Source organism: Nelumbo lutea, chromosome 4 (assembly GCF_056320005.1).
Source record: "Nelumbo lutea isolate HS-2025 chromosome 4, American lotus-T2T, whole genome shotgun sequence".
Classification (NCBI taxonomy): domain Eukaryota; kingdom Viridiplantae; phylum Streptophyta; class Magnoliopsida; order Proteales; family Nelumbonaceae; genus Nelumbo; species Nelumbo lutea.
Genome location: NC_142687.1, coordinates 79,981,488 through 80,005,984, shown reverse-complemented (window position 1 = coordinate 80,005,984; position 24,497 = coordinate 79,981,488). Strand labels below are relative to the sequence as shown.

Sequence of the window (24,497 nt, the reverse complement as noted above, 5' to 3'; positions counted from 1 at the left end):
TTGGTTAGACAACTAGGGATTCCAGTCCAACCATGTACAGCATTCCGGGTGCACGTAACTAATGGGAGCAATCTGGTGTGCGATAGTACATGCATAGGATTAAAACTGAAGATACAAGGACAAGAGTTCAAGGTAGATCTACTTCCCCTGGAAATCAGTGGAGCAGATGTAGTTCTCGGAGTCCAATGGTTAAGGCAACTACGGCCGGTGATATGTGAATGGGCCCGCCTCACAATGGACTTTCAAGTGGGCAACTCGCAGGTGCATATTCAAGGACAGATGTCCAAGGATCCAGGGCCCATTAATCTCGCCACCCTAAGAAAGCAGGCAGTAGACCCAGCCCACATCATTTTAATGCAGATAGACTCCCACAGGAACAACCCAATTCTAGCCCAAGGAAGTAACTCCAATAGATCCAAAGAAGCCCACATACAACTACAGCAATTACTTCAGAAGTTTTCAGTGATCTTCCAAGAGCCTAAGGAACTACCACCGGAACGTGCCCATGATCATTGCATTCCCTTGCTGCCCAAAACGGCACCCACAAATGTAAGGCCCTATCATTACCCCTATTTTCAGAAACTAGAGATTGAGAGACAAGTGCAAGATATGCTTGACAGAAAAATTATACAACCCAACCATAGCCCACTCTCCTCGCCGGTATTACTTGTGAAAAAGAAGGATGGGAAATGGTGGTTTTGTATAGACTATAGGGCCCTGAACAACATTACTGTGAAGGATCGATTCCCCATACTGGTAATTGATGAACTACTAGATAAACTCGGCCGAGCCACAATATACTCTAAACTAGACTTGAGATCGGGATATCATCAAATTTGGGTCCATGAAGGTGACATCCACAAGACTGCCTTTCGTACACACGAGGGGCATTATGAGATTTTGGTCATGCCATTTGGGTTGACCAATGCACTAGCTACGTTCCAAGAACTTATGAATGACATATTTCGACCCCATTTGCACAAATTTATACTAGTTTCTTTTTTTTATGATATACTTGTATATAGCACTACATGGAACAAACACCTAGTGCATCTACAAATCACTCTAGAACTACTAAGGACTCATAAACTCTTTGCAAAGAAGTCAAAGTGTGCATTCGGACAGACTCAAGTACACTACTTAGGGCATGTAGTTGAAAACGGCACTGTAGCGGTAGACCTGGAAAAGATCTCAGGCATGATAAATTGGCCCCAACCTCAAAATGCTAAGGAGTTACAGGGCTTCTTGGGTCTAATAGGGTACTACCGACGATTCATCAGAGGGTATGGACTGATTGCTGCCCCCTTGACAAGTTAGCTTAAGAAGAATGGGTTCTGCTGGACTAGGGAGGCCCAACAAGCCTTCAAGATGCTCAAAACAACTGTCTTGTCCCCGCTGACGCTCGCACTTAGAGACTTCTCAAAGAACTTCATCATTGAATGTGATGCATCAAGCCAAGTTGTGGATGCGGTTCTCATGCAAGAAGGAAGGCCACTAGCGTTTTTCAACAAAGCATTGACAGCACAAAAATGGGCCAAGCCAGTATATGAACGAGAACTGATAGCAATTTTTCACGCAGTTCAGCGGTGGCGACCCTACCTTCTAGGGAGGAGGTTCATCATACGAACTGACCACCATAGCCTGAAATTTCTGTTGGAGCAGCCAGTATTATCCCCGGAACAGCAATGATGGATAGCCAAATTACTCAACTATGATTATGTCATTGAATACAAGGCAGGGCACACTAACATGGTGGCAGATGCACTGTCACACCAACCACAACTATTTCCATTACTTCTCACGGACCCAACGTGTTCCTTCATGAGTTAGTTAAGGGAAGAAGCTGAAAGACACCCACAACTGAGCAAGCTGCGTTCACAGGTCCAAGAGGACCCTACCAGCCACCCAGGGTACACAGTAGAGAATAACTTGTTGTATAAACATCGAATGGTGATAACACAGGATTCCACTCATCACCAGCAGCTTCTTGAATTGTTCCACTCATCACCAGCAAGAGGACACTCAGGGATTTTGCACACTTATAAGAGACTAGCCACTCAATTCCATTGGAAAGGCATGCGGAATTCGGTCCAAAAATTCATAGCAGAATGCGACATTTGCCAGAAAAATAAAGTCTGCTACAACCACTCCCAATTCCCACACAAGTGTGGGCGGATATATCCATGGACTTCATAACGGGACTTCCCCTTTCCTATGGCAAGTCTGTCATTCTCGTAGTTGTTGACAGATTCACCAAATACTGCCATTTTCTCCCTCTTTCCCACCCCTTTACAACTTCAATGGTGGCTGAGATTTTTACTAAGGAGGTGGCACGACTGCATGGTACCCCTAACTCTATTGTCTCAGACCGTGACCCAATTTTTATGAGTCGTTTCTAGGCTGAACTTTTTCGATTACAGGGAGTGAAACTCTTCAAATCTACCAGCTAACATCCTCAAACAGATGGGCAAACTGAGGTGGTCAACCGGAGTTTGGAAACCTATCTAAGGTGCTATGCAGGGGATAGGCCACGTCAGTGGCTCAAGTGGCTTCATTGGGTGGAATGGTGGTACAATACCACATATCACAATGCAGCAGGAATGACTCCCTTCCGGGCTCTATATGGACGGGACCCACCTCCCCTACTCCCATATGTGAAAGGGTCTACAGCAGTAGCAACAGTGGAAGACCAACTCCTCCAGCCGGATAGGGTGTTACAAGAGCTCAAATCCCACCTCCGTCGAGCCCAACAATGGATGGCAGACTCTTACAACAGAAAGCATAGGCCCGTCCAGCACTAGGTTGGGGAGCAAGTCTTCCTTAAACTACAACCATACAAGCAAGTTTCAGTAGCAGGCCACGGGTGGAACAAACTGAGCCCAAGGTACTTCGGCCCATTTCGGATTGTGGAACGCATTGGGTCTGTGGCATACAGGCTTGACCTTCCAGCAACATCAAAATTGCACCCTGTATTTCATGTATCTCTATTAAAGAAATGGCCAAAAACAAGAGCAATAACAACAAAAACCATCCCATCATTCTCGGAAGATGGCCAAGTTCAAACTGAGCCCACCCAGATAACAGACTTCAGGTGGATACGCAAAGGGCATCACATCGAACCAAAGGCATTGGTGGTATGGTCAGGTCTCCCACTTGAAGATGCAACTTGGGAACCTTACTTGGACTTACAGAATAGATTTCCACATCTTGACCTTGAGGGCAAGATCACTTTCAAGGGAGGAGGGACTGTTAAGACACAAATAAGGGGAATAGAGGGACAAGTGTACAAGAAAAGGCCACGTCAGCCTTTAAGTAATGTAACTGACAGCCAACCATTCGAACAAACCAAATAACAAACTGGACAAGTGGAGAGGCTGATATAACAGAATTGTAATGGAAGTGTTATAAATAAGGAAAGGAAGCCAGAAGAGGAGCTATTGATTTTGGGAATTCTCTCTCTCTCTCTCTCTCTCTCGTTTCAGGAGGCAGGCTTCCTCAAAAAGCCTGAGTTAGGCAGTTACCTAACAGCCACCTAGGTGAAGCAGGATTCATGTAACTAACCCCATATAGTTTTGTTGAGGTTTAGATGAGTTTAACTGTGTTTGAGTGTTTTTTTCATTCTTGTCTCTCCCCTCTATGTGTGTATGTGCATGTGCACCTATATTGAAAAGGTAAGCTGGTAAAAAACGGCCATTACCCAATGTTGGTCCCAGCTATCTGGGGTCTTGGGGATGGTAGACTGGGTATAGTCCTAAATTTTGGCCTTTTTTTGAACAAGTGAATTGATCATGTATAACCACTGATTGTTATACAATAGCAAGCTACAAGCATATATTTACATATTGAAGTGTGAATATTTTTATGTTGATGTTGCTTAGAAAGAAATTTCATAAAAAAATGCCTAGAAAGAAAAAATTCCCATAAAAGACAAGAACAGAATATATGCATAATTATATATACATGTGCTGTAGATAGAAGGGCATTTTAGGTAGTAAGACTAGCAGATTTAATTTGGTAGTGATATCAAAGAGAGTATGTTGTGCTCACACAGGAACTACTCTGGTTCCATAAGTCCTGTATAGGTTCCCCTCTTTCCTTACATTCCACTTCTTATCCTTGCCACGCTTAGGGCTATAAGTTGCCCAAATAGGCCGATGCTTTAATATGGAATCAGTAGAACCATCAGATTCATCCATCCAATGCTGAGAAGATGAAGCAGTTGTTAGCAGAGGACATATCCACAAACAAAAATTACACAAACAAATGTGCACACACACACACAAACAAACTCAATACTAACCTGACGAAGGAAAAATTTACTCGAGAGAGAAGGATCAGCAACATCAAGTAAACCAGCAGCAAGGACATCAGCAGAACGTTCCATCTCCTACAGTAAGCATTTCAAGATTGAAGCAGTTATTTAGTAAAGGTCACTACATGAATAAACTTGTAGTAATATTAAAGCTTTGGTAACTATAAAGCAAATGGAAAACCTATGTATGGACTGATATGCTACCCAGATACAGATATAGACATGGACATGGATACCGGAAACAAGGATATTGTAGTTCGACAGAGAAGAGAGAAGAGAGAAGAGAGAAGAGAGGAAAAAAATATTGTATTCTCAATACTATAGCTGGTGGTGCCTAAGTTAGTAATATATACTTAGGGCAACAGCTCATAAAAAATACAAGAGGAAAGGGCCAAAATGCCCCTACTAGGCCATAGGCTGCTATATATTACAACACTCCCCCTCAAGTTGGAGCATATATGTCAATCATGCCCAACTTGTCACATAGTTCATTATATCGTAGATAGTGAAGTCCCTTTGTAAGAACATCTGCTAGTTGTTCCTTGGAACTGATGTAAGGAGTACAAACTTCCCCCTTTTCGAGTTTCTCCCTTATAAAGTGCTTGTCAACTTCAATATGGTTGGTCCTGTCATGAAGAATTGGATTGGCAGCAATATTAATGGCTACCTTGTTGTCACAGTAGAGAGACATTGGGCCATCAATAGAGAGACCCAACTCTCCAATCAAATTCTTTACCCATAGTACTTCAGCAACTCCATGCGCCATGGCTCTATATTCAGCTTCAGCACTAGATCTGGCTACAACACTTTGTTTTTTGCTTCTCCAATCAAGTTTCCACCAACAAAGGTACAGTATCCACTAGTTGATTTTTTGTCATCAACTACCCTAGCCTAATCTGCATCTGTGTAGACTTCCACTTTCATATGATCATGTTTCTTGAAAAGTAACCCAGTTCCTAGATACTTCTTCAGACCTGAGAACCCTCTCAGCTGCCTCTAAATGAGAGGATGTTGGTGCATGCATAAACTAAGTACACCAACATCATAAGCTATATTTGGCCGAGTTATTGATAGGTAAAGAAGTCCTCCTACCAGCCTTTGAAATTTCTTGACATATGTCACGGGTTCTCCAGTACAATCACTAAGCCGATGGTTTTCCTCAATAGGAGAATCTACAGGCTTTGCTCCTAACTTTCCTGTGTCCTGCAAGAGATCTAGGACATACTTCCTTTGGGAAATGAAGATGCCCTTTTTTGAGCGAGCAACCTCAATACCAAGGAAATAACGTAGCTGTCGTAGATCTTTCACCTCAAACTGCATATCAAGGGATTCTTTGACCTTCTTAATCTCAGAGTCCCAATTCCCTGTAATCACAATGTCATCAACATAGACAATTAATACCACAACATTCTTCTAATTTCTCTTGACAAATAGAGTATGGTCAGATTGGCACTATCTGAACCCAATTTGTTGAAGGGCCAAGTGAAATCTACTAAACTAGGCTCTTGGGGATTGTTTCAAACCAATATAAAGATTTTTTTAGTTTGCAGACTTTCCCTTCACACCCTTGTGTTACAAACCTAGGAGGTTGAATCATGTACACTTCTTCTTCTAGATCCCCATTTAAGAATGCATTTTTTATGTCCAGTTGGTGGAGCTCCCAATCAAAGTTAACAGCCAAAGATAGTATAATCTGAATAATGTTCATTTTAGCAATTGGGGCAAAAGTCTCAGCGTAGTTAACCCCATACACCTGAGTATACCCTTTTGCAACTAACCTGAATTTATACTTCTCAACTGACCCATCTGCTCCATGCTTTACTATGAATACCCACTTGCATCTCATTGGCTCTTTTCCTTCAAGAAGATTCACCAATTCCTAGGTGTTATTTTTGTGAAGAGCACTAATTTCTTCCTTCATTGCCTCTGTCCATTCGGGTATAGATAAGGCTTCTGCAACACTTTTAGGAATGGAGGCACAATCAATGGCAGTCAAAAAGGCACGAAATGAGGGGGCAATGTTTTCGTAGGACAAGAACTGAGCAATAGGATGCTTAGTACTACATGATCGAACACCTTTTCTATGAGTAATTGGGATATCAAGATCATTAGTAGAGTCATCAATAGCAATAGGTTCAGTAATATCAAAAGGAACAAGGATATCTGGATTTTCCTTCAAAGAGTCAGATGGTGTTGGATGTATACTCTCAAGTTGCTCCACAGCCTTTGAGTTCAGCTGTCCCTTACGGTGCCTCAAGAAGACACGAAATGGAGAGGAGTCAAGAATAGAAGGAAGAGGAATTTGAGGAGTTAGAGCTTGCCTCTCCTCCTTCACACTATTCTCCCCCTGAGGAGAGGCTTGGAAGAAGGGTTCAGATTCAAAGGACGCATCCATCGACACAAAGTACTTAATTGTGACCAGATTAAAGCATTTGTAACCTTTCTGGGAAGGGGGATAACCCAAGAAAACACATGGAATAGATTTGGGATCCAATTTACCCCGACTGGGAGAAAGATTATGAACAAAACACTTACACCCAAACACACGTAGGGGAATGGAAAATAAAGGGGATTGAGGAAAAAGAAGTTGATGTGGGGCCTTGTATTGCAGGAGGCGCGGTGGCATACAATTAATAACATAAGCTGCAACCATCATAGCATCAACCCAAAAACGTTTTGGAACATGCATGTGAACCATCATACTGCGGGCAACTTCAAGGAGGTGGCAGTTCTTCCTTTCAACAACGCCATTCTGTTGTGGTGTTCTGGCACATGAGCTTCTATGAAGAGATCCATGAGAAGAGAAAAACTCAGCTAAGTCATGATGGAAATACTCTTTCGCATTATCTGATTGGAAGATTTGGACTTCAACATGAAATTGAGTGAAAACTATGCGATGGAAATCTTGCACAATCTTGGGGACCTCTTCTCTCAAATGCATGGGATATAGCCAAGTGTATCTCGAATATTCATCAATAAAGCTGATAAAATACTTGTACCCACTCTAAGTAGGTATGTTTATAGGGCCCCAAACATCAGAAAAGACAACATGGAAAGACAAAGTAGATCTTTTATTATTTGAAGAAAAAGTTCTTCTACAATGCTTGCTCAACTGACACGTTTGACAATATAAACTAGTAATAGACATTGACTTGAATAATTCAGGAAACACAACTTTCAAAGACTAAAAGGACAAATGACCAAGGCGATTATGCCAATAACCATAGTTGACTATTTGTAGACTGACTCATAAGACTCACAAAGGCTGATGCCGTAGGACCAACTTTATTCTCCAAGATGTAGAGGCCATCAACCATATTTCCTTTACCAATCGTCCTCCCTGAGGTTAAATCCTGGAAAACACAAGAATGGGGAAAAAATGTTACACAACAATTTAAGGACTGAGTAATACTGCTTATAGATAACAAATTATAGGAAGCTTAAGAACATGAAGGGTATTGGATAAGACAAGGCCATCCGGAAGGGATACAGATCCCTGACCAGCAATGGTGGATAGAGACCCATCAACAAGTCTCACTTTATCCCTTCCAAAGAGAAGAGTGTAGGTCTGAAAGAGATTGGACTTACCAATCATATGGTTTGATGCCCCTGAGTCAATGACCCAAGGTGACTCGGGAGTAGAGGTACACACATGAAATGCAAAAGCACCTTTACTTGATGTAGAAGCGAATGAGGTAGAAGGGGTAGGAACCGACCTATCTATCTGTCCGAGTGTCCTACCATACAATTCCAAATGATCTCTGAAGAAATTGATGATGTCTTCCTTGGGATCGGAACCATTAGGATGTTCTTGAGGAAAAACAGTAGTTTGATTATTTTGAGTCTTGTGTGGCCAAATTTGCAGAAGTAACTTCTTATGAGGAGGCTTCTTTGAAGTGTCTTGATTTTTGGTTGCCCACTTGGGCTTCCCCACTAACTCCCAATAGGTTTCTCGAGTGTGTCTAGGCTTCTGGCAGTGAGTACACCACAGTTTGTCTTTATCTTCACCTTTCCTTGGCTCCCCCTTTTTCATTCCTGTGTTACCCCCTCTTGCAGCTAGGGCAACATGTTGTTCCCCCTCAGAAACATTCATGAGATTTTTTCTGCTCTCTTCAGATTAGAACAGAGCATATACTTCCTAAACTAAAGGAAGTTCCCTACTTCCCAAAATCTGCACCCGGAGAGGCTCATAAGCCGGATTCAGCCCATGCAAGAAAGCAAAAACCTGCTGTTTGGAGACAAGTTTTTTATAGTCCTGTGCATCTTCATCATTCCTCCAATCAATAGTTTGATAATAGTAGAGTTCCTTCTAGACAGATGTAAGGGTTGAGTAGTATGTAGATATGTTAGACAGTTTTGTATGCCCTTAGCTTCAATCAAAATTGATGTACTTTATGAGTTTATTGTAAATGAATAAAAGTACATATTTGATTCATGTTCCCTTGGTATGTTTCTGTGTATTACCCTTAAACTGGACACTTATTGAGACTCGTGTTAGTTTAGAATGTTCACAGCCAGTGGGTCGGTCTGGGGAGACCTATCCTGACAAGGCTGACACTGTGGTGCCACCAAGTCGGTTGGGGTGTCTTGTCTCAGCTACCGGGGTGAGACCCTAGGCACATACAGTGTGGGATTAATTGAATCTTTGAACTGGACCAGATTTCCAGTATTGCCCTGGACCTTGGAGATTGATGGGCAAAACTGGAAAGTTACACCCGACCCCTAGACTCGATTATGATACTGCACTAGGTGTCGGATCAGGTTGTCTTTGATGTACCAATCAGTGAGATCCTTAGCGGGGGTCAAAACCTGGGTATGTTGGGACAATCCGAGAATTCATCTGAGTGGGTGATCATAGTGACAGGATCAGCCCCTTTGTCGGACAAAGGTAATGATCGGGGATGCATTCTCACTGTTGGAAACCAAGACTGTCGGCAGCCGATTTCAACCGTTGAAATTTGTTTTTGCGAAGTATATTTTATATGAGATATAAAAGTATATATATTATGGTTTCTAAAATGTTTGCAAAAGGTTTTAATTCCCGGGATCCATATAAGTGGAGAGTGCAACACTGTTCCTTGCAGCCGAGAGAGAGGTCCTCTCTTGTCGAGCAGTGTATGATCATTATGGGCTGAGAGGTTAAGTGTAAGACCATTGAGGATAATACCTGATGGGCTAATCTTGCATCTGCCCACAGTCCCTGGGTGTTACAAGGTGGCTTGGCCCAGGGACCACTTAGGGTAAGTGTTGGGCCCATAGAGCCCATTTGATGGGTTTCAGGGGGTGCACTGTCTTTAACAGTGTATTCTACCAGGCCTTGTAACAAAGGCTGGGCCGAACCCATGTGGTTGATGTGTAGATCAATGCTTGGGTCCCACGCCATACAAGGAAGCCCAACTGGGCAGCAGTTAGGAAGGTTAAGTGAGCACATAAGCTTAATGGGCCTAAAGCCCATTTCGAACTGGGCTATTAATTTAGTTAATTAAAGGGGCGAATTCTGAGATGGATTAGCAGTTAGGATAGGGTCTTAATCCTATCCACTCAGAGAGTCCAGATCTGAATGTGATTCAAATCTAGAAACCTCCTAATGGGATTAGGATAAAGCTAATCTAATCTGCAGATAAGATAAGGGTTTAACCTTATCACTAGAAGAGAAGGTTGATCCAAATATGATTTGGATAAGCACCTCCTAATGGGATTAGGAGCTGATCTTTTTCAAGGTAACAAAAAGGAGGGGGCGGCAGCCTTGAGAGAGACCAAGAAACACATCAGATCCTCTTTAGTGCTGAAATCAAGAAGAGAGAATTCTGCACCCTGCGAATGCTCTCTTGCCGCCTCCTTGCTCTTGCCGCCCTGTTTGCCAGTTCGATCTCCAGCTGTGGGAGAAGTCAAGATTGGATCTTGACATCAGTTCTTTGAGAAAGGACTGAAAAGGGAAGCTGTGCTCACGTTCCATCCTGTTGTTTCTTGTGAAGGACAGAGTTCTTGGGAAGAACACTGTTGATTCTGCTCCATCCTGCACTGTGCCATCTTCAGTGGGAGCAGTCTTTGGATCCTTCCTTGGGCGTGAACACCTTCGTTGGGAGATATTACTTCTCCGTATCAGGTATTATTCTCTCCCATTCCTTTTGGTTCAGATCTGGTTCAGTTTAAGGTTCAAGATTGATCCTTGAAAATATGATTTTCTAAATAGGGAATGTGATTCCCAGTTGAAGGGAGAGAAAAATTTTTGAAATTCGCCCCTTATTCCGCAATCTTTGGGCGTCCATCTCTCAACCCTTTCAAGATAGGCTACGGTGCCCTTGTCTACACGTAGATGATTCTGCCTGAAGTTAATAAATCTTGGCAAAGTGCCTCTGTTCAGAATAGGTTGCCTTGGCTTGTTCCCAAATTTCATAGGTTGTGTTAGCCCATATGAAAATTTTCCTTACATGAGGTAACATGGAGCCTAACAGCCATGACATAACCATGTTGTTTTCTTGATCCCATCAATCATGTTCAGTAGTACCGGACTTTGGTTCTTTTATTTTTCCACTTATATAACCAGCCTTCTCCCTAGCTGTAACATAAAGTTTGATGCCTTTGGACCATTCCAGATAGTTCAGACCATCAAATGGGGTAATAGACATAGAGAAATTCATGACGTCCATCCCCCCATTTAAGTTTCCTTGCTAGGAAGTAATACTAGAGGTTGTTGAATCCTCAGTAGCCATTTTCATAGAAAATCTACTGCTGTTTTTTCAAAAACCAAATCTGATAGAGGGTTTTTTGTCTGAAAAAAAAAAAAAAAATAGGAGTCTCCAAAAAAAGTTTAACAATACTGTAGGTGATAACTTTTAGTTGAAACACCTCGGTTTCCAGGAGGAAGAGGCAACCAATCCCTACAATCCTCAAAACTGTGACATTCACACTGGTCAAATGCTTACATGTGAATGTAGCAGTACATACTTGTCTTCCATGACCCACAGCACATAGAAAACCCCTCAGAAAATCAAGTTTTGGTGCATTCAGCTGCCACCACAAACCCAGAAAGACACCTTACTGCATTTTGTTGCCACAACAGATCTAGAAAGATCTCTTACTGCATTTGATTGTCACCATAGATCTGGAGATATCTTTTACTGCATTCGGCTGCCACCACACCCTTCTCCTTGGAACAGCAACCACGAGAGAAGAAAGAAAAAAAATCAGGGCTGAAGGTTGCGCCTAGAAGAAGAAACCACGATCTGAGAAAAAAAAAAAACAGATTTCCAGAAAAGGAAGGAAATCATGATCTGAGAAGAGAAGCTTGCGCCCAGACCAGAAATGCTCTGATACTGTAGAGAAGATGGGCTGAATGGCCCATAGGCTGTTACTGTATATTATCTTTATGTTCTTCTCTATAATGGGCCTTATTCTGGGCCCATACTCTTCTATGTTCCTTTTTTGTAATTTCTTGTCCAACTAAGGACCTCTCTTGTAATTACTAAAAGATTAACTTAATAAAAGAGTATTAGAGTGTTAAAGGGAGGTTAAGTTCGAACTCCTCATCCTCTAACTCTCCTTGCCGCAACTCTCTCTCTCTCTCTTCTTCTATAATCTTCTCTTGTTAGTTTTTCTAGTTTTCTAGCACAGTCCCATACTTCTAGGACTGTTTTTGAACTTGGTATCAGAGCGGGTCACTGCTTGGCGTGTCCCTCATGCGGTTCTAGTTCAGCCAACTGCATGAGGAGGTTCTAGGGCTGAATGTTTACAGTCATTCACCTGGTTCTTGGAGATCATTAGAGGGTGCCCAAGTTTCTATACACTTGGAGAAGGGTTCGGTGACCAGGAAGAATCAGATAGCAAGTTTTTCAGCCTGATTTAAAATCAGAGAAAAGGGATTTCGAAGCTAGCTCAGAGAGCAAAGTGTTCGGCCTGGTTTGAAGTTCAAACCAGACTGTAAGTTGTTTTCTCAGTTCTTTGCTGAGTTATTTTGTTATTTGGTAGGTTTGTTAAAGCATTCAAAGCAGACCTCCATTCGGCCCATTGTTGCTGGACTGATTCTACTCAGAAATTTCTGGGTTATTCTGGAAGTGTGGTTCAGCTGTTATTGGACTTCCAAACTGCTGAAAACTGATCTAAACTAAGTGGTACAAGCCTCTACTTTAGTTCAGCTACTTTTTGGACCTATACGGAGTGTTCTTGAAGGGATTCCTACTTGTTAACAGTGGAGTGTTGACTGCTGCATACATAGTGTTTGTAAAAAGATCTCTTAAGTACTGTGGATTATATTTTTTGTTATCTTTGGGAAAATATTGTTGGGAACCAAGAATACATAGTGTTTGGAGGTCGGCTGATTGTTCCTTGAAGGCTGAATCAGGCTTCCTTCTTCTTGAAAGTGCTGCCACCGAACTTGGTTCTCACGGCTGTTAGGCCTGAACTGAGTTTGTGAGTTGCTATGTTTGTTGTTGATTCAACTCAATCTGAGTTCTTAAAATCAGTATACTATTGGTAGCTTGCCGAAACCCTAAGTGGAGTTGTTACATAATGGACTTCTCAGAAATTGAGAACAAGAGTACTGCTGAATATGGACATACTTCGGGAACTACAACCGATTCCTTGTTGGCTGTAACTACAGTTAAACTGGATGGAACCAATTATTTGGCTTGGTCACAATCCGTAAAAATTCATATTTGCAGCAGAGGGAAGTAGGGGTTTATCTCTGGGAGCAAGAAAGCTCCCCCAGTGGATGATCCCTCTTATGAGAAATGGGTGCAAGAGAATTACACAGTGATTGGGTGGTTTGTGAATTCAATGCAGCTACAGATTAGTCAGCATTGATGAATTCAATGTAGCCAGAGCCTATCAACTAAGGAGTGATGTGAAGAATCTGAGACAGGGGGAGAAATCCCTTGCAGCATATTTCTCCACCTTGAAATCTTTGTGGCAAGAAACTGATCTAATAGAGGCAGTGTGACATGGGATACTCCCAATGATGCAGAGACCTACCGGAAATTAGTTGAAAGGAACAGGGTTTTTGAGTTCCTAACTGGGCTAAACCCCGAATATGACATCACAAAACAAAATATTCTGTCCAAGGAAAGTGTCTCACTATCACAAGCATATGCTTTAGTCAGTAGTGAAGAAAGCAGAAGATAGGTACAAGTACAAGGAGTTGGCACTAATGCATTTGCAAATATCGGGGTTAAACCCAAAGGAGTTATAGGGGCTCCTAGTGGAACTGGAAAGAAAGAGGTTGTCTGTGAGTATTGCAAGAAGCCAAAGCACACCAAGGACAAGTGCTGGAAATTACATCCCGGACTTGTTCCTGCTCGATTTCAGAAGAAAAATGATGGTAGGAAGACAGGGAGTGCAAATGCAGCCACGGGTACAAATGCTGAAATTGAGTCTACCTGTGCACAATTGGCAGCCATGAAGGCTAAGTATGAAAAGTTTGGAAAGACGATCAGCCATCTTGAAGGAGTGACCTCATCATCCAACCCTTCAGAAAATTCAGTCACCACTGCATTTGTTCACTCAGGTATAAGGGCTTTTGCTAACCATGCAACCACCTCACCAGGTAATCCTAAGATCTCTTGGATCATAGATTCAGGTGCTTCCGATCACATGACCAATCTTTCCACTTTGTTTGTTTCATATGATTTGCTTCCTGGTCGTGACAAAATCACCATAGTTGATGGCTCTCTTGCCCCTATTTCTGGCAAGAAAACTGTCAAGGCTCTCTTACTCCTATCCTCCACCCTTCATGTACCTAGATTGAATACTAATTTGTTATCTGTAAGTAGCTTAACCAAATCATTGAATTGTTGTGTAACCTTTTTTTCCTTCTCATTGTGTTTTTCAGGACCTGGAGTCTCGGAAGGTGATTGGGAGTGGCCATGAAGCGAATGGAGTATACCTGGTTGACACTCCTGGACAATGCATTGATCATCCTAAGAATGCTGCCTTTGGATCTACCTTGTCAGAGTCTGTCAGTCGAATCATGTTGAGTCATTGTCGTTTGGGTCATTTTTCTTTTTCTGCTTTAAGTCATCTATTTCCTGAACTGTTTAAGGGAGTTAGTGTGTCCAGTCTTAATTGTGAGTCATGTCAGTTATCAAAGCATTGTAGAAACAGTTACCCTTTGAGCAATAAAAGATCCTCTTCTCTTTTTAATATTGTGCACTCTGATTTGTGGGGGCCTTACCACTTATCTTCTATGGGGGACTACAGATATTTCATTATGTTTATTGATGACTTTTCTAGATTCACTTGGATATACCTAATGAAATCTCGTGAAGAAGTCCCAAGACTTGTGAGGCAATTTCATGAATTTGTTTTAACTCAGTTTGATACCAGAATCAAGATTTTCAGATCTGACAATGCAAAAGAGTATTTTGAGAAGAGTTTATCCTTGTATCTCTCTGACATGGGAGTTGTTCATCAAAGTTCCCGTGCTAGAACCCCTGGACAGAATGGAGTTGCTGAAAGAAAAAATAGGCATATTGTTGAAGTTGCAATGAGCCTTTTATTTGCCTCACATGTTCCCACAAGATTTTGGGGTGATGTTGTTCTCACTGCTACCTATCTCATAAACCGTATGCCATCCAGGATTCTCGGGTTTAAATCCCCCTTCAGTCTTCTTCATCCAGACAAGGATCTCTTCCCTATTCCTCTCCGTGTGTTTGGCTGCACCTGTTATGTTCACATTCCAAGTGTCCAAAGACATAAGTTTGAACCAAAAGCCCACAAATGCATCTTTCTTGGTTATTCCCCCACACAAAAGGGGTACTGTTGTTTTGATCCAAAGACTGGCACTCGATATGTCTCCATGGATGTTACCTTTGATGAACTTTCTCCTTTTTATGGGTCCTTTCAGGAAGGACATTGTCAACAGGGGGAGAGTTTGTCACAAGTGTTTGGTCTTCCTCTCCCTGTCCCAGTTGAGTCTCTTGATGGGCCCGTGTCCTCACAAAATGATTCAGGGGGGGACCAGTCACTTCATTCTTCTTGTCCTAGTACTTCTATCTCTTTACCTCCTCGTCCTACCCACAATCCCAAGGTGTATCAAAGGCAAAGGTCCAGGAATGAGCAGGTCGTTTCTCTTGCTGTAGATGAGTCTCATACACTTCCAATCGCAGATGAGACAACAGGTGTTGCTTTAACCTCTTTGGAACCATCTTTCCCGGATTTTGATGTTCATATTGCTGTTAGGAAAGGAAAACGGAAGTGCACTGCACACTGCATTTCCAAACACCTTTCTTATGACCTACTTTCTCCTTCATACTTTACCTATCTCTCTTCAGTTGCTTCTAACCCTATTCCTAGATCTGTGTCAGAAGCTCTTGAGATTCCATAATGGAGAGATGCCATGCAATCTGAGATGGATGCCCTACACAAAAATGATACTTGGGAAGTGGTGGATTTGCCTGAAGGGAAGGATCCGGTTGGTTGCAAGTGGGTTTTTACCATTAAATACCGGGCTGATGGGACTATTGGGAGGTATAAGGCCAGACTAGTTGCCAAAGGGTACACACAGACATATGGGATTGATTACTAGGAGACCTTTGCTCCAGTTGCGAAGATGACATCTGTGAGAGTTCTCTTATCTCTGGTAGCTCACTTTGATTGGCCCCTTTATCAGTTGGATGTAAAGAATGCATTTCTGAATGGTGACTTACATTAAGAAGTCTATATGTCTCTCCCTCCAGGAATGTATGGAAATGAGATGCAAGGAAAGGTATGCAAATTGAAGAAATCTCTTTATGGCCTCAAAGAGTCTCCTAGAGCATGGTTTGAAAAATTTAGAACAGCACTTGTTAAATTTGGCTACACTCAGACACAGTCAGATCATACTCTCTTTGTGAAGAGAAGAGTGATTCCCTGGCAGTCTATCTCATTATGTATGTTGATGGCATTGTTGTGACTGGTAATGATGCCTCAGGAATTCGTGCTCTTAAGTCTTTCCTTCGTACAGAATTTGAGATCAAGGATCTGGGAGAATTGAGATACTTTCTTGGCATAAAAGTTGCTAGATCCAAGAATGGGATTCTTATCTCCCAAAGGAAGTATGTCCTTGACTTGCTATCTGAAACTGGGAAGATGGGTGCTAGACCAGCTGCTATTCCTATTGATATGAGTCACAAACTGTCTGCTTCAGATGGGACATTGTTGAAAGACAAAGGGGTTTTTCAGAAACTTCTTGGTAAGCTTCTGTACCTGTGCATGACTCGGCCAGATATTGCATATGCTGTTAGTTGTATTAGCCAGTACATGCATGCACCTAGAGATACTCATATGGCAGCTACAGAATGAGTTATGTGTTATTTGAAAGGCTCTCCGGGAAAAGGGATTCTGTTTACCAAGCATGGACATCTGAAACTCGAAGCCTATACTGATGTTGACTGGGCTGGAAATATTGATGACAGAAGATCCACTTCAGGGTATTGCAGTCTGGTGGCTGATAATGTTGTCTCTTGGAGGAGCAAGAAACAATAAGTTGTGGTCCGATCCTCAGTAGAAGCAGAATACAGGGCCATGGCACATGGAGTCTCTGAACTGTTGTGGCTAAGGTCATTGATGGAAGAACTTGGGATTGATTATGACAAGCCAATGATGTTGTACTGTGATAATCAGGCTGCCATCAACATTGCCCACAACCCCGTACAACATGATAGAACTAAACATAGTGAGGTTGATAGACACTTTATTCGAGAAAGAGTCTCTTCAGGTGAAGTGTGTCTTTCATTCATTACCTCTAAAGGACAATTGGCAGATTTCCTCACCAAAGGACTTCCCAAGGCAAGGCTTCCGCATGACACTGGCAAGCTGGGCATGATTGACATCTATGCTCAGCTTGAGGGGGAGTGTAGAGAAGATGGGCCGAATGGCCCATAGGCTGTTACTGTATATTATCTTTATGTTTTTCTCTGTAATGGGCCTTATTCTGGGCCCATACTCTTCTATGTTCCTTTTTTGTAATTTCTTGTCCAACTAAGGACCTCTCTTGTAATTACTAAAAGATTAACTTAATAAATGAGTATTAGAGTGTTAGAGGGAGGTTAAGTTCGAACTCCTCATCCTCTAACTCTCCTTGCCGCAGCTCTCTCTCTCTCTCTTCTTCTTAATCTTCTCTTGTTAGTTTTTCTGGTTTTCTAGCACAGTCCCATACTTCTAGGACTGTTTTTCAACTGATACCATGTAGTTCGACAGAGAAGAGAGAAGAAAGGAAAAAAATATTGTGTTCTCAATATTAAAGCTGGCGATGCCTAAGTTAGTATATATGCTTGGGACAACAGCTCATAAAAAATACAAGAGGAAAGGGCAGAAATGCCCCTACTAGGACACAGGCCGCTACACATTACAACAGATATCACCCTCCATTTCCTAAAATTCTGGGCACAGATACAGGTACAGGTATCCCATGTAATATGCTTGTATCATGCTTTTATCTGAATGTCATTTTCTCAAGATCTATGTCTTGTCTTATTCACCATTTGTGACACATACACAAAATAGAACAGAAGCTCTGCGCCTCTTCCTCTTGTTCTTATCCCCTTTCATTTATCTCTTAAGTTTTTTATTAGCATAAAATTAAAACCTTCTTTGGTTAATATTTTTTTACATGAAACTGCTCTATTATATAATCATTATATAGTATGTTATTCTTGAAAATTTGAAATTAATAGATTTAAAATGCTATTATCTTTTAGAATGATGTTTGCCATGTTTAAAGACAAAAATCTAAAAACAAAATTATTAGTAAAGAGTGCTCTTAGTCTTTTGTGAAGCCTGGACAAAGGAGTGTTGTATTGATATGCCACTGAACATAGTGATGGTGCAACAGGATTCATATAGTTGACCACATATGGTTGAACAAGGCTTAGTATAGTTGAGTAAAGATCATCATTAATCTTTCAATTTATAACCTTGTAAAAGTAGGGAACTAACCTCAAGCTTAGTTTTTTTTTTTTCATTTTTTAAATTCTCACCTAGGTGACTAGATGCTCCACTGTCACCTATAATTGTCTATACCACCTGACAACCATGAATTTAATATCTTGATTACATAGCAACTAAAATATGGCATGGCCTATATGCCTGGTGCTCACAATAACCGTAAATCCTACATAACAGACCATGCAAGCTTGCAATGTGAATAAGATCTGTATTCACAATGACGATAAGAGATATCTTATATAAAAGACCATTACCCAATGTTGGTCCCAACAATTGGGTTCTGGGGAAGGGTGGACAGTATACAGACATAACCTCCAGCATTTTAGCCAATATTGTATGGACATAGAAGAAGGAATCAGAATCCAATAATGTTTAGGAATCTGACCTAGAAAGATGAGAAAACAAGGACTCAAAGATGCATTTATATAAAGGTGTAAACTACTAAAATGCTCTTTTTTTAATTCTAAGTTTCTGACATTATATACCTATAGAAAAAGGTCTAGAAATTTATATTTGTTACTTTAAAACGTTTTATAGGAATAACAGCCTTCATTTTGAACATGAACATGAGAATAAATTGGGTTAGGAGAACAGCTAATGCTATAGCAGATGGGTTAGCTAAACAAAGAGTAAACAGGGACAGCTTGTATTGGGCTCAGTTGTAATTGATTCTGTTTTTTCTAATGTCCAAGTGAGAGGTAGCATCTCATGCCTCTCCATGGGATGCTTGTATTCTTTACTTCTTGCAACTATTAATATACAATCTTTTTACATATAAAAAATAATAATAATAATAATAACAGCCTTCATTTTGTATATTAGTTCATTTGTCAAATAAGATGAGAAAGGAAAATGTTATGTATAAGTACCCTCAAGAATCCACGGGATATCAAAACTTGACTCATGTCTCATAAGACCCTTCATACATTTAGGAAAGTCCATTTTAATGACCACTCTCAGACTTGAATCTGCATTCTTATGCTTGTTAGCCTGAGATTTTACCATAGCACAAAGCAATGGCTCCTATTGGAGATGCCTTATTTGTAAAACTCAATTTAAAAACCTTGCAAATTGTAGATTTTTAAGTCAAATGGTGCATCATGCAACAGCAATAAACATTTGACACATCCAGTAGTCACAGTTTAACAGATGAAAAGCAACAGAGGACATAGTATAGATACCTACTTCTCTAAGAATAGCACCATCCAAATATGTCTTGGTATGAACATGAAAACGACCATCCTTCTTTGTTTCTTGCAGAGAATGACCTCGCATTGCTTTTGAAACAGCAATAGCCAGTTTTTCATGGTTATGTAATGCATGTGAACCTCCAATAATTACTACTTCCTGGCCAGCATGGACCATCTTCTTTACCTAAAAAAGAAAAAGATATGGTGAAGATAAAACAAATGCACCCTACAAAATTGTTAAATTTCTTTTTATGAGGAAAGCATGTGTTCTCAAAAATATTAAGTATACAATTTAATAAGATAAATATTCAATAAGAGTACTTGTGATATGAGGTGTTCTACTACCTAGAGGCGTGAGGTAGTTCAGAACGTAAGAGGCATAAGCCTCCTTAAGAGGAAGGGGATGAGGAGGAAGAAAAGGAAGGAGGATCTCATTTTTCTTTATTTTTAATAAAAATCTTTTTTATTAAAAAGAATGAAGATGCACTTTCTTTCCCCTTATCTATTCTTCCCTTCCCTTTTCTTCATTCTTTCTTCTTTCTTTCCTTTTCCTTTCTTTTCCTTTCCTTTCCTTTCTTTTTTTCTTTATTTTTCTTTTTTTCCCTTTTTATATGAGGTGTGCATGAGGCAGATGAGGCACACGCCTCTAGCACGCCTCATGAAAAAAGCAAATGAGGCACATGCCACAGAGGTGTCAGCACCTCTGGCCTATGCATCAGGGCATTCTGGGGGAGTCTCACGCCTTTTAAAACACTGGTACTTGTTATAAGTATGCCAATGCAAAGCCTCAATTATCCTACCCTTTCAGAATTCTTTTCATTAGTCCACCTGTTGGAAGTTCTCACTCTTTAATGTCATGCAAGGTAATTGTATAAAATACATACTGAAAAGAGGAAAGGAAACAACCAGTATCTCCACAAGAATACCAATGACCAGAGCTTACAATTTCTTGGTGTCAAAATCAATGTTTATTGACCAATTTGACAATTGCAAGTTAAAGTTACTAGTCTGTTTGCCAACTGTAATAATAACTTCTCTCTTAGAAGCATCCTCTGGCCAGTATTACTTGGTCAACTGTACAGTAACTCTCTTAGGTGCCCAAATGAATTGTATTACTTGGTCAAAACATTTTTAGAAGCATCATCTGGTCAGTATTATTAACATTAGTAGAGGGTCACCCACTCTCTTAGAGTCACCAATCTGCTAAGAAGTGCATATATACAAATGTCCAAAACATAAAAAATATCATGCAAGGAGTAAGAGAACTTACTGTTATGAAGCACACAAGAAGAAAGAAGAGGTGAGGTGACAGATATACTTTGACTGATATTTCTTACCAATTTCTTATCAGTTATCTTCTGCATGTATAATTATTGTTTACAAGAACTGTTTTCCATTTCCCTGATTTAGATCATGAACAACAATAACTTCTTCTAAAGTAAAAAGAACTGCTAATTTTTTAACAATATAATTGCCAAGAAATTCTATCACAGGACCTTTCCTTTCTGGTAAAGTTCATACAGATTTTTTTTAAACTATAAAGTTCTCAAAGAACTCAGGTCCTTACTGTAATGGATTAAAGAGAATAAATATTTTTTTCACTAAGTGAATATCAAAGGTTAGTAAAAAGTCACCAGGACTAGTTTTATGATGTCACCCATCCAATTGCCTATATTTTCATGGATACTTTGCTTAATAGTAGTTCATTTTAACATGAAGTCATGTAAATCTTTATTGATAAAAAAAAGGCATGTAAGTCTTTGTAGTTAGGGAAGGTGAATACAAAACAAGCAGCTTAAGATATATAAAATTATGAAAGAGCAATGAAATGCATATTACTACTAATAGTCTGAATTTGGCAAATTTTTTCATGCATTATACAATTGGACCACTGAACTCACTGGAAAATGTCATGCAGTTCTAAAGAGTGCAAAATACAGAAAATATATTCTTCCTTGATCTTGTTCATTGTGGTAGTTACTATTGGATTCCCCCAAATATCATTTTTTATGTTAAGAGGTGCCGAATAGGGGTAGTTTAGTCTTCTTCTGTTTATTAAGTAACTTGCTTATGTGGCAGTGTTATTAGAGTTACGCTGCCCCATACTTAAGTAAGGTCATTTCTGTCTTTGTAACTATGATTAGAACCTAATATAGATTAAGTGGGTCGACTGAATGGGTAATCCATCAGATTTTCGACAGACCCTTCTTCTTCTTCTCTTCTTCTTCTTCTTCTCCTCTTCCTGTTCGGACTACTGTAGCAACAGTCAAAACATGGTATCAGAGCAATGCTCCTGACCTAAGTCAATTGGTAAAGCAACTCAGCACTGTCCGTGACTCTTCACCTTCGTTTCTGATCAGTCGATGGAGAGAACTAGTTCGCCCTAGGTCAGAAACCGTACAGCTTGTCTCTCTGCTGCGCATAACCTTCTTCAACAAGGAAACCCTACAAGAAGCTGTTGTACTGAGTAGAACCTAGAGAACTAGGTTCATTGTTGCCCTAGGAAGGGTTGTGTGTGCAGTAGCCGAATGTGTAGGGCTGCTGTAAGTTGTTGTGTAATAGCCGAATGTGTAGGGCTGCTGTAAGTTGTTGTGTAATGCCCTCTTGATACAGTATAAGGCAGAATGCAGTGACCTTGCCGAACTCCTTGTGGTTGTGTAATGCCCTCTTAAGTGTGTTAAATAAGTCTGAACTGGGTGCAGCAGATTTGGCTGTGTTGTGGTGCTTGAGTGGTTGTAAGAGGGCCTCTACTTGTGATTAGTGAATGGTAAACTGATGCTTATGTGGGACATAAGTGTGTGAAGTCAGTAGTAGTGTGAATAAGAACAAGTGTGTGAAGTCAGCAGTGGTGTTTAGAGGCTGCAATAGGGGCTGAAATATCAAACTGTGAACAACATCAATCAGCTTGTAGCTGAGAAGTAAAGTTAAAGACAACCGTGAAAAGGTACAATGGCAGCAATAGGAGATGGCTACAATGATCAGAAACCTAGTGTAGTAATTTCTTCCGACTACCTAGGAGTACAAATGACCTCAATTAAGCTAAATGGGGAGAACTATGTTCCATGGGCTAAATCCGTGGAAGTTTTTCTCAAGGCAAAGAAGAAAGCAAAGCATGTTAGAGATGAGAAGCCACTGGTTGACTCTCCAGGGTTTGATGATTGGGAACAAGAAGATGCTCAAATCATGACGGCTGTGGAATAGTATGGAACCCAAAATCAGTGCCAACTTAATGTTCCCTGATACGGCTAAGGATATATGGGAGCATGCTAAGAAGCTATATTCTGGACAAGATAACACAACAATAGTATATCAGCTGTATCAGGAGTACTTTGATTTACAACAAGGAACCAAAACATTAGAAGAGTACTATGCTTGCATGAAGAATATAAGGAATGAACTCAATGTCTATCATCCCCTTACTCTAGATATTCAAGTTCAGCAACAGCAAAGGGAGCAGCTAGATGTTACAAGATTTTTAGTGGGGCTGAAGTCGGAATATGAACCAGTTAGAGATCAAATATTGGAGGGCTCTACTCTTCCTACACTTGAGGAAGTATTCTCAAGACTTCGTAGAATCTCTTTGGGCCAGACAGAGAACCCCACACAGTATGATAGATCAGCACTTGTGACAGCTAGAGGTGGTGGACATAGTACAAGAGGGGGAGGTCATTCCAGAGGGGGCCGTGGCAATCCCATGATTGGTAGGGGTGGCCGTGACTCAGGGGGAGGCCGTGGCAGAGAAAAAATAACTCTACAAGGAAGTGTACTCATTGTGGTAGGGATGGACACACAGTGAATTTCTGTCATGATCTACATGGCCCTCCCTCTAAATGGGCTAATCATGCTGTAGTAGGCGAGGTTTCTATTAGTGATAGTAAACTGGCAGACCTAACTCCTTCCACATCTACATCTACTTCTGGGAGGGAGATGGTGAGTGTTCCGCGTGATGAGTATGAACGGTTCCTTCAAACTACTTCACAGCATACCACTGCCACATATGCCCAATCAGGTATCGCTTGCATGTCATCTAAAACTCCTTTCTGGATTATTGACTCTGGAGCCTTAGATCATATGACCGGGACTCCAGGTGTGTTCTCTTCTCTTGCTGAAACCTCCACACCACAAACCGTTACACTTGCCAATGGGTCCTCATCTCCCATTTGTGGTGTTGGTAATGTTGACTTGGCTTCTGTCCCTTTATCATCTGTTTTATACGTACCTAAGTTTCCATTCAATCTTATGTCTGTTAGTAAAATAACCAAAGCTCTTAACTGTTCTGTTACCTTCTTTCCTTCCACTTGTGTTTTTCAGGATCTCAAGACTAGGAAGAAGATTGGTGGGGGGCATGAAGCTAGTGGATTGTATTACCTTGACGGCGGTGGATCTTCAATTGCACTTCAAACTTCCCTTACTCCTCTACAATGGCATTGCCGACTGGGACATCCATCTCTCAAGGTCCTCAAGATGTTGGTTCCATCATTGAGTCAGTTGTCAGTTTTACAATGTGAGTCATGTCAGTTTGGTAAACACCGTCGTGTGTCCTTCAGTCCAAGAGTTGAGAGTTGTATGTTGAGTCCTTTTTCTTTGGTTCACTCAGATGTTTGGGGTCCGATCAAAATAGAGATTTATAATGGGTACAAGTATTTTGTCTCCTTTATTGATGATTGTTCAAGAATGACATGGATTTACTTAATGAAAGAAAGAAGTGAATTATTTTCCATTTTTCAAAAATTCCATGCTGAAATACGCACACAATTTGGTGTTCCAATCAAAGTTCTCCGTTCAGATAATGGTCGTGAATACTTTCTTACTGCATTTCAACAGTATTTAGAACAGCATGGCATTATTCATCAGACCTCGTGTGCTTTCACCCCTCAACAAAATGGGGTGGCTGAACGGAAGAATCGTCATCTTCTTGAAATTGCTCGGTCTATGCTTCACCACATGCATGTTCCTAAACGGTTTTGGAGTGATGTTGTACTCAGTGCATGTTTTCTCATTAATCGGATGCCCTCTTTTATTCTTCATGGTCGGTCCCCCTTCTCCATCTTGTTTCCCACTTTATCTCCGTTTCC

The 24,497-nt window shown here is 40.9% G+C and overlaps 1 protein-coding gene across 1 annotated transcript in view; it reads right to left on the bottom strand.

Annotated features, from left to right (window-relative positions):
• LOC148861251 (uncharacterized) overlaps positions 1-24,497 on the bottom strand; it is a 72,378-nt gene that overhangs the window by 11,016 nt on the left and 36,865 nt on the right. Inside the window, exons 8-10 of the mRNA XM_088983619.1 lie at positions 19,418-19,606; positions 4,301-4,387; positions 4,048-4,202 (exon numbers count right to left, since the gene is read on the bottom strand). Of these exons, the coding sequence (XP_088839745.1) occupies positions 4,048-4,202; positions 4,301-4,387; positions 19,418-19,606 (431 nt within the window). The remainder of the gene's footprint in view (positions 1-4,047; positions 4,203-4,300; positions 4,388-19,417; positions 19,607-24,497) is intronic.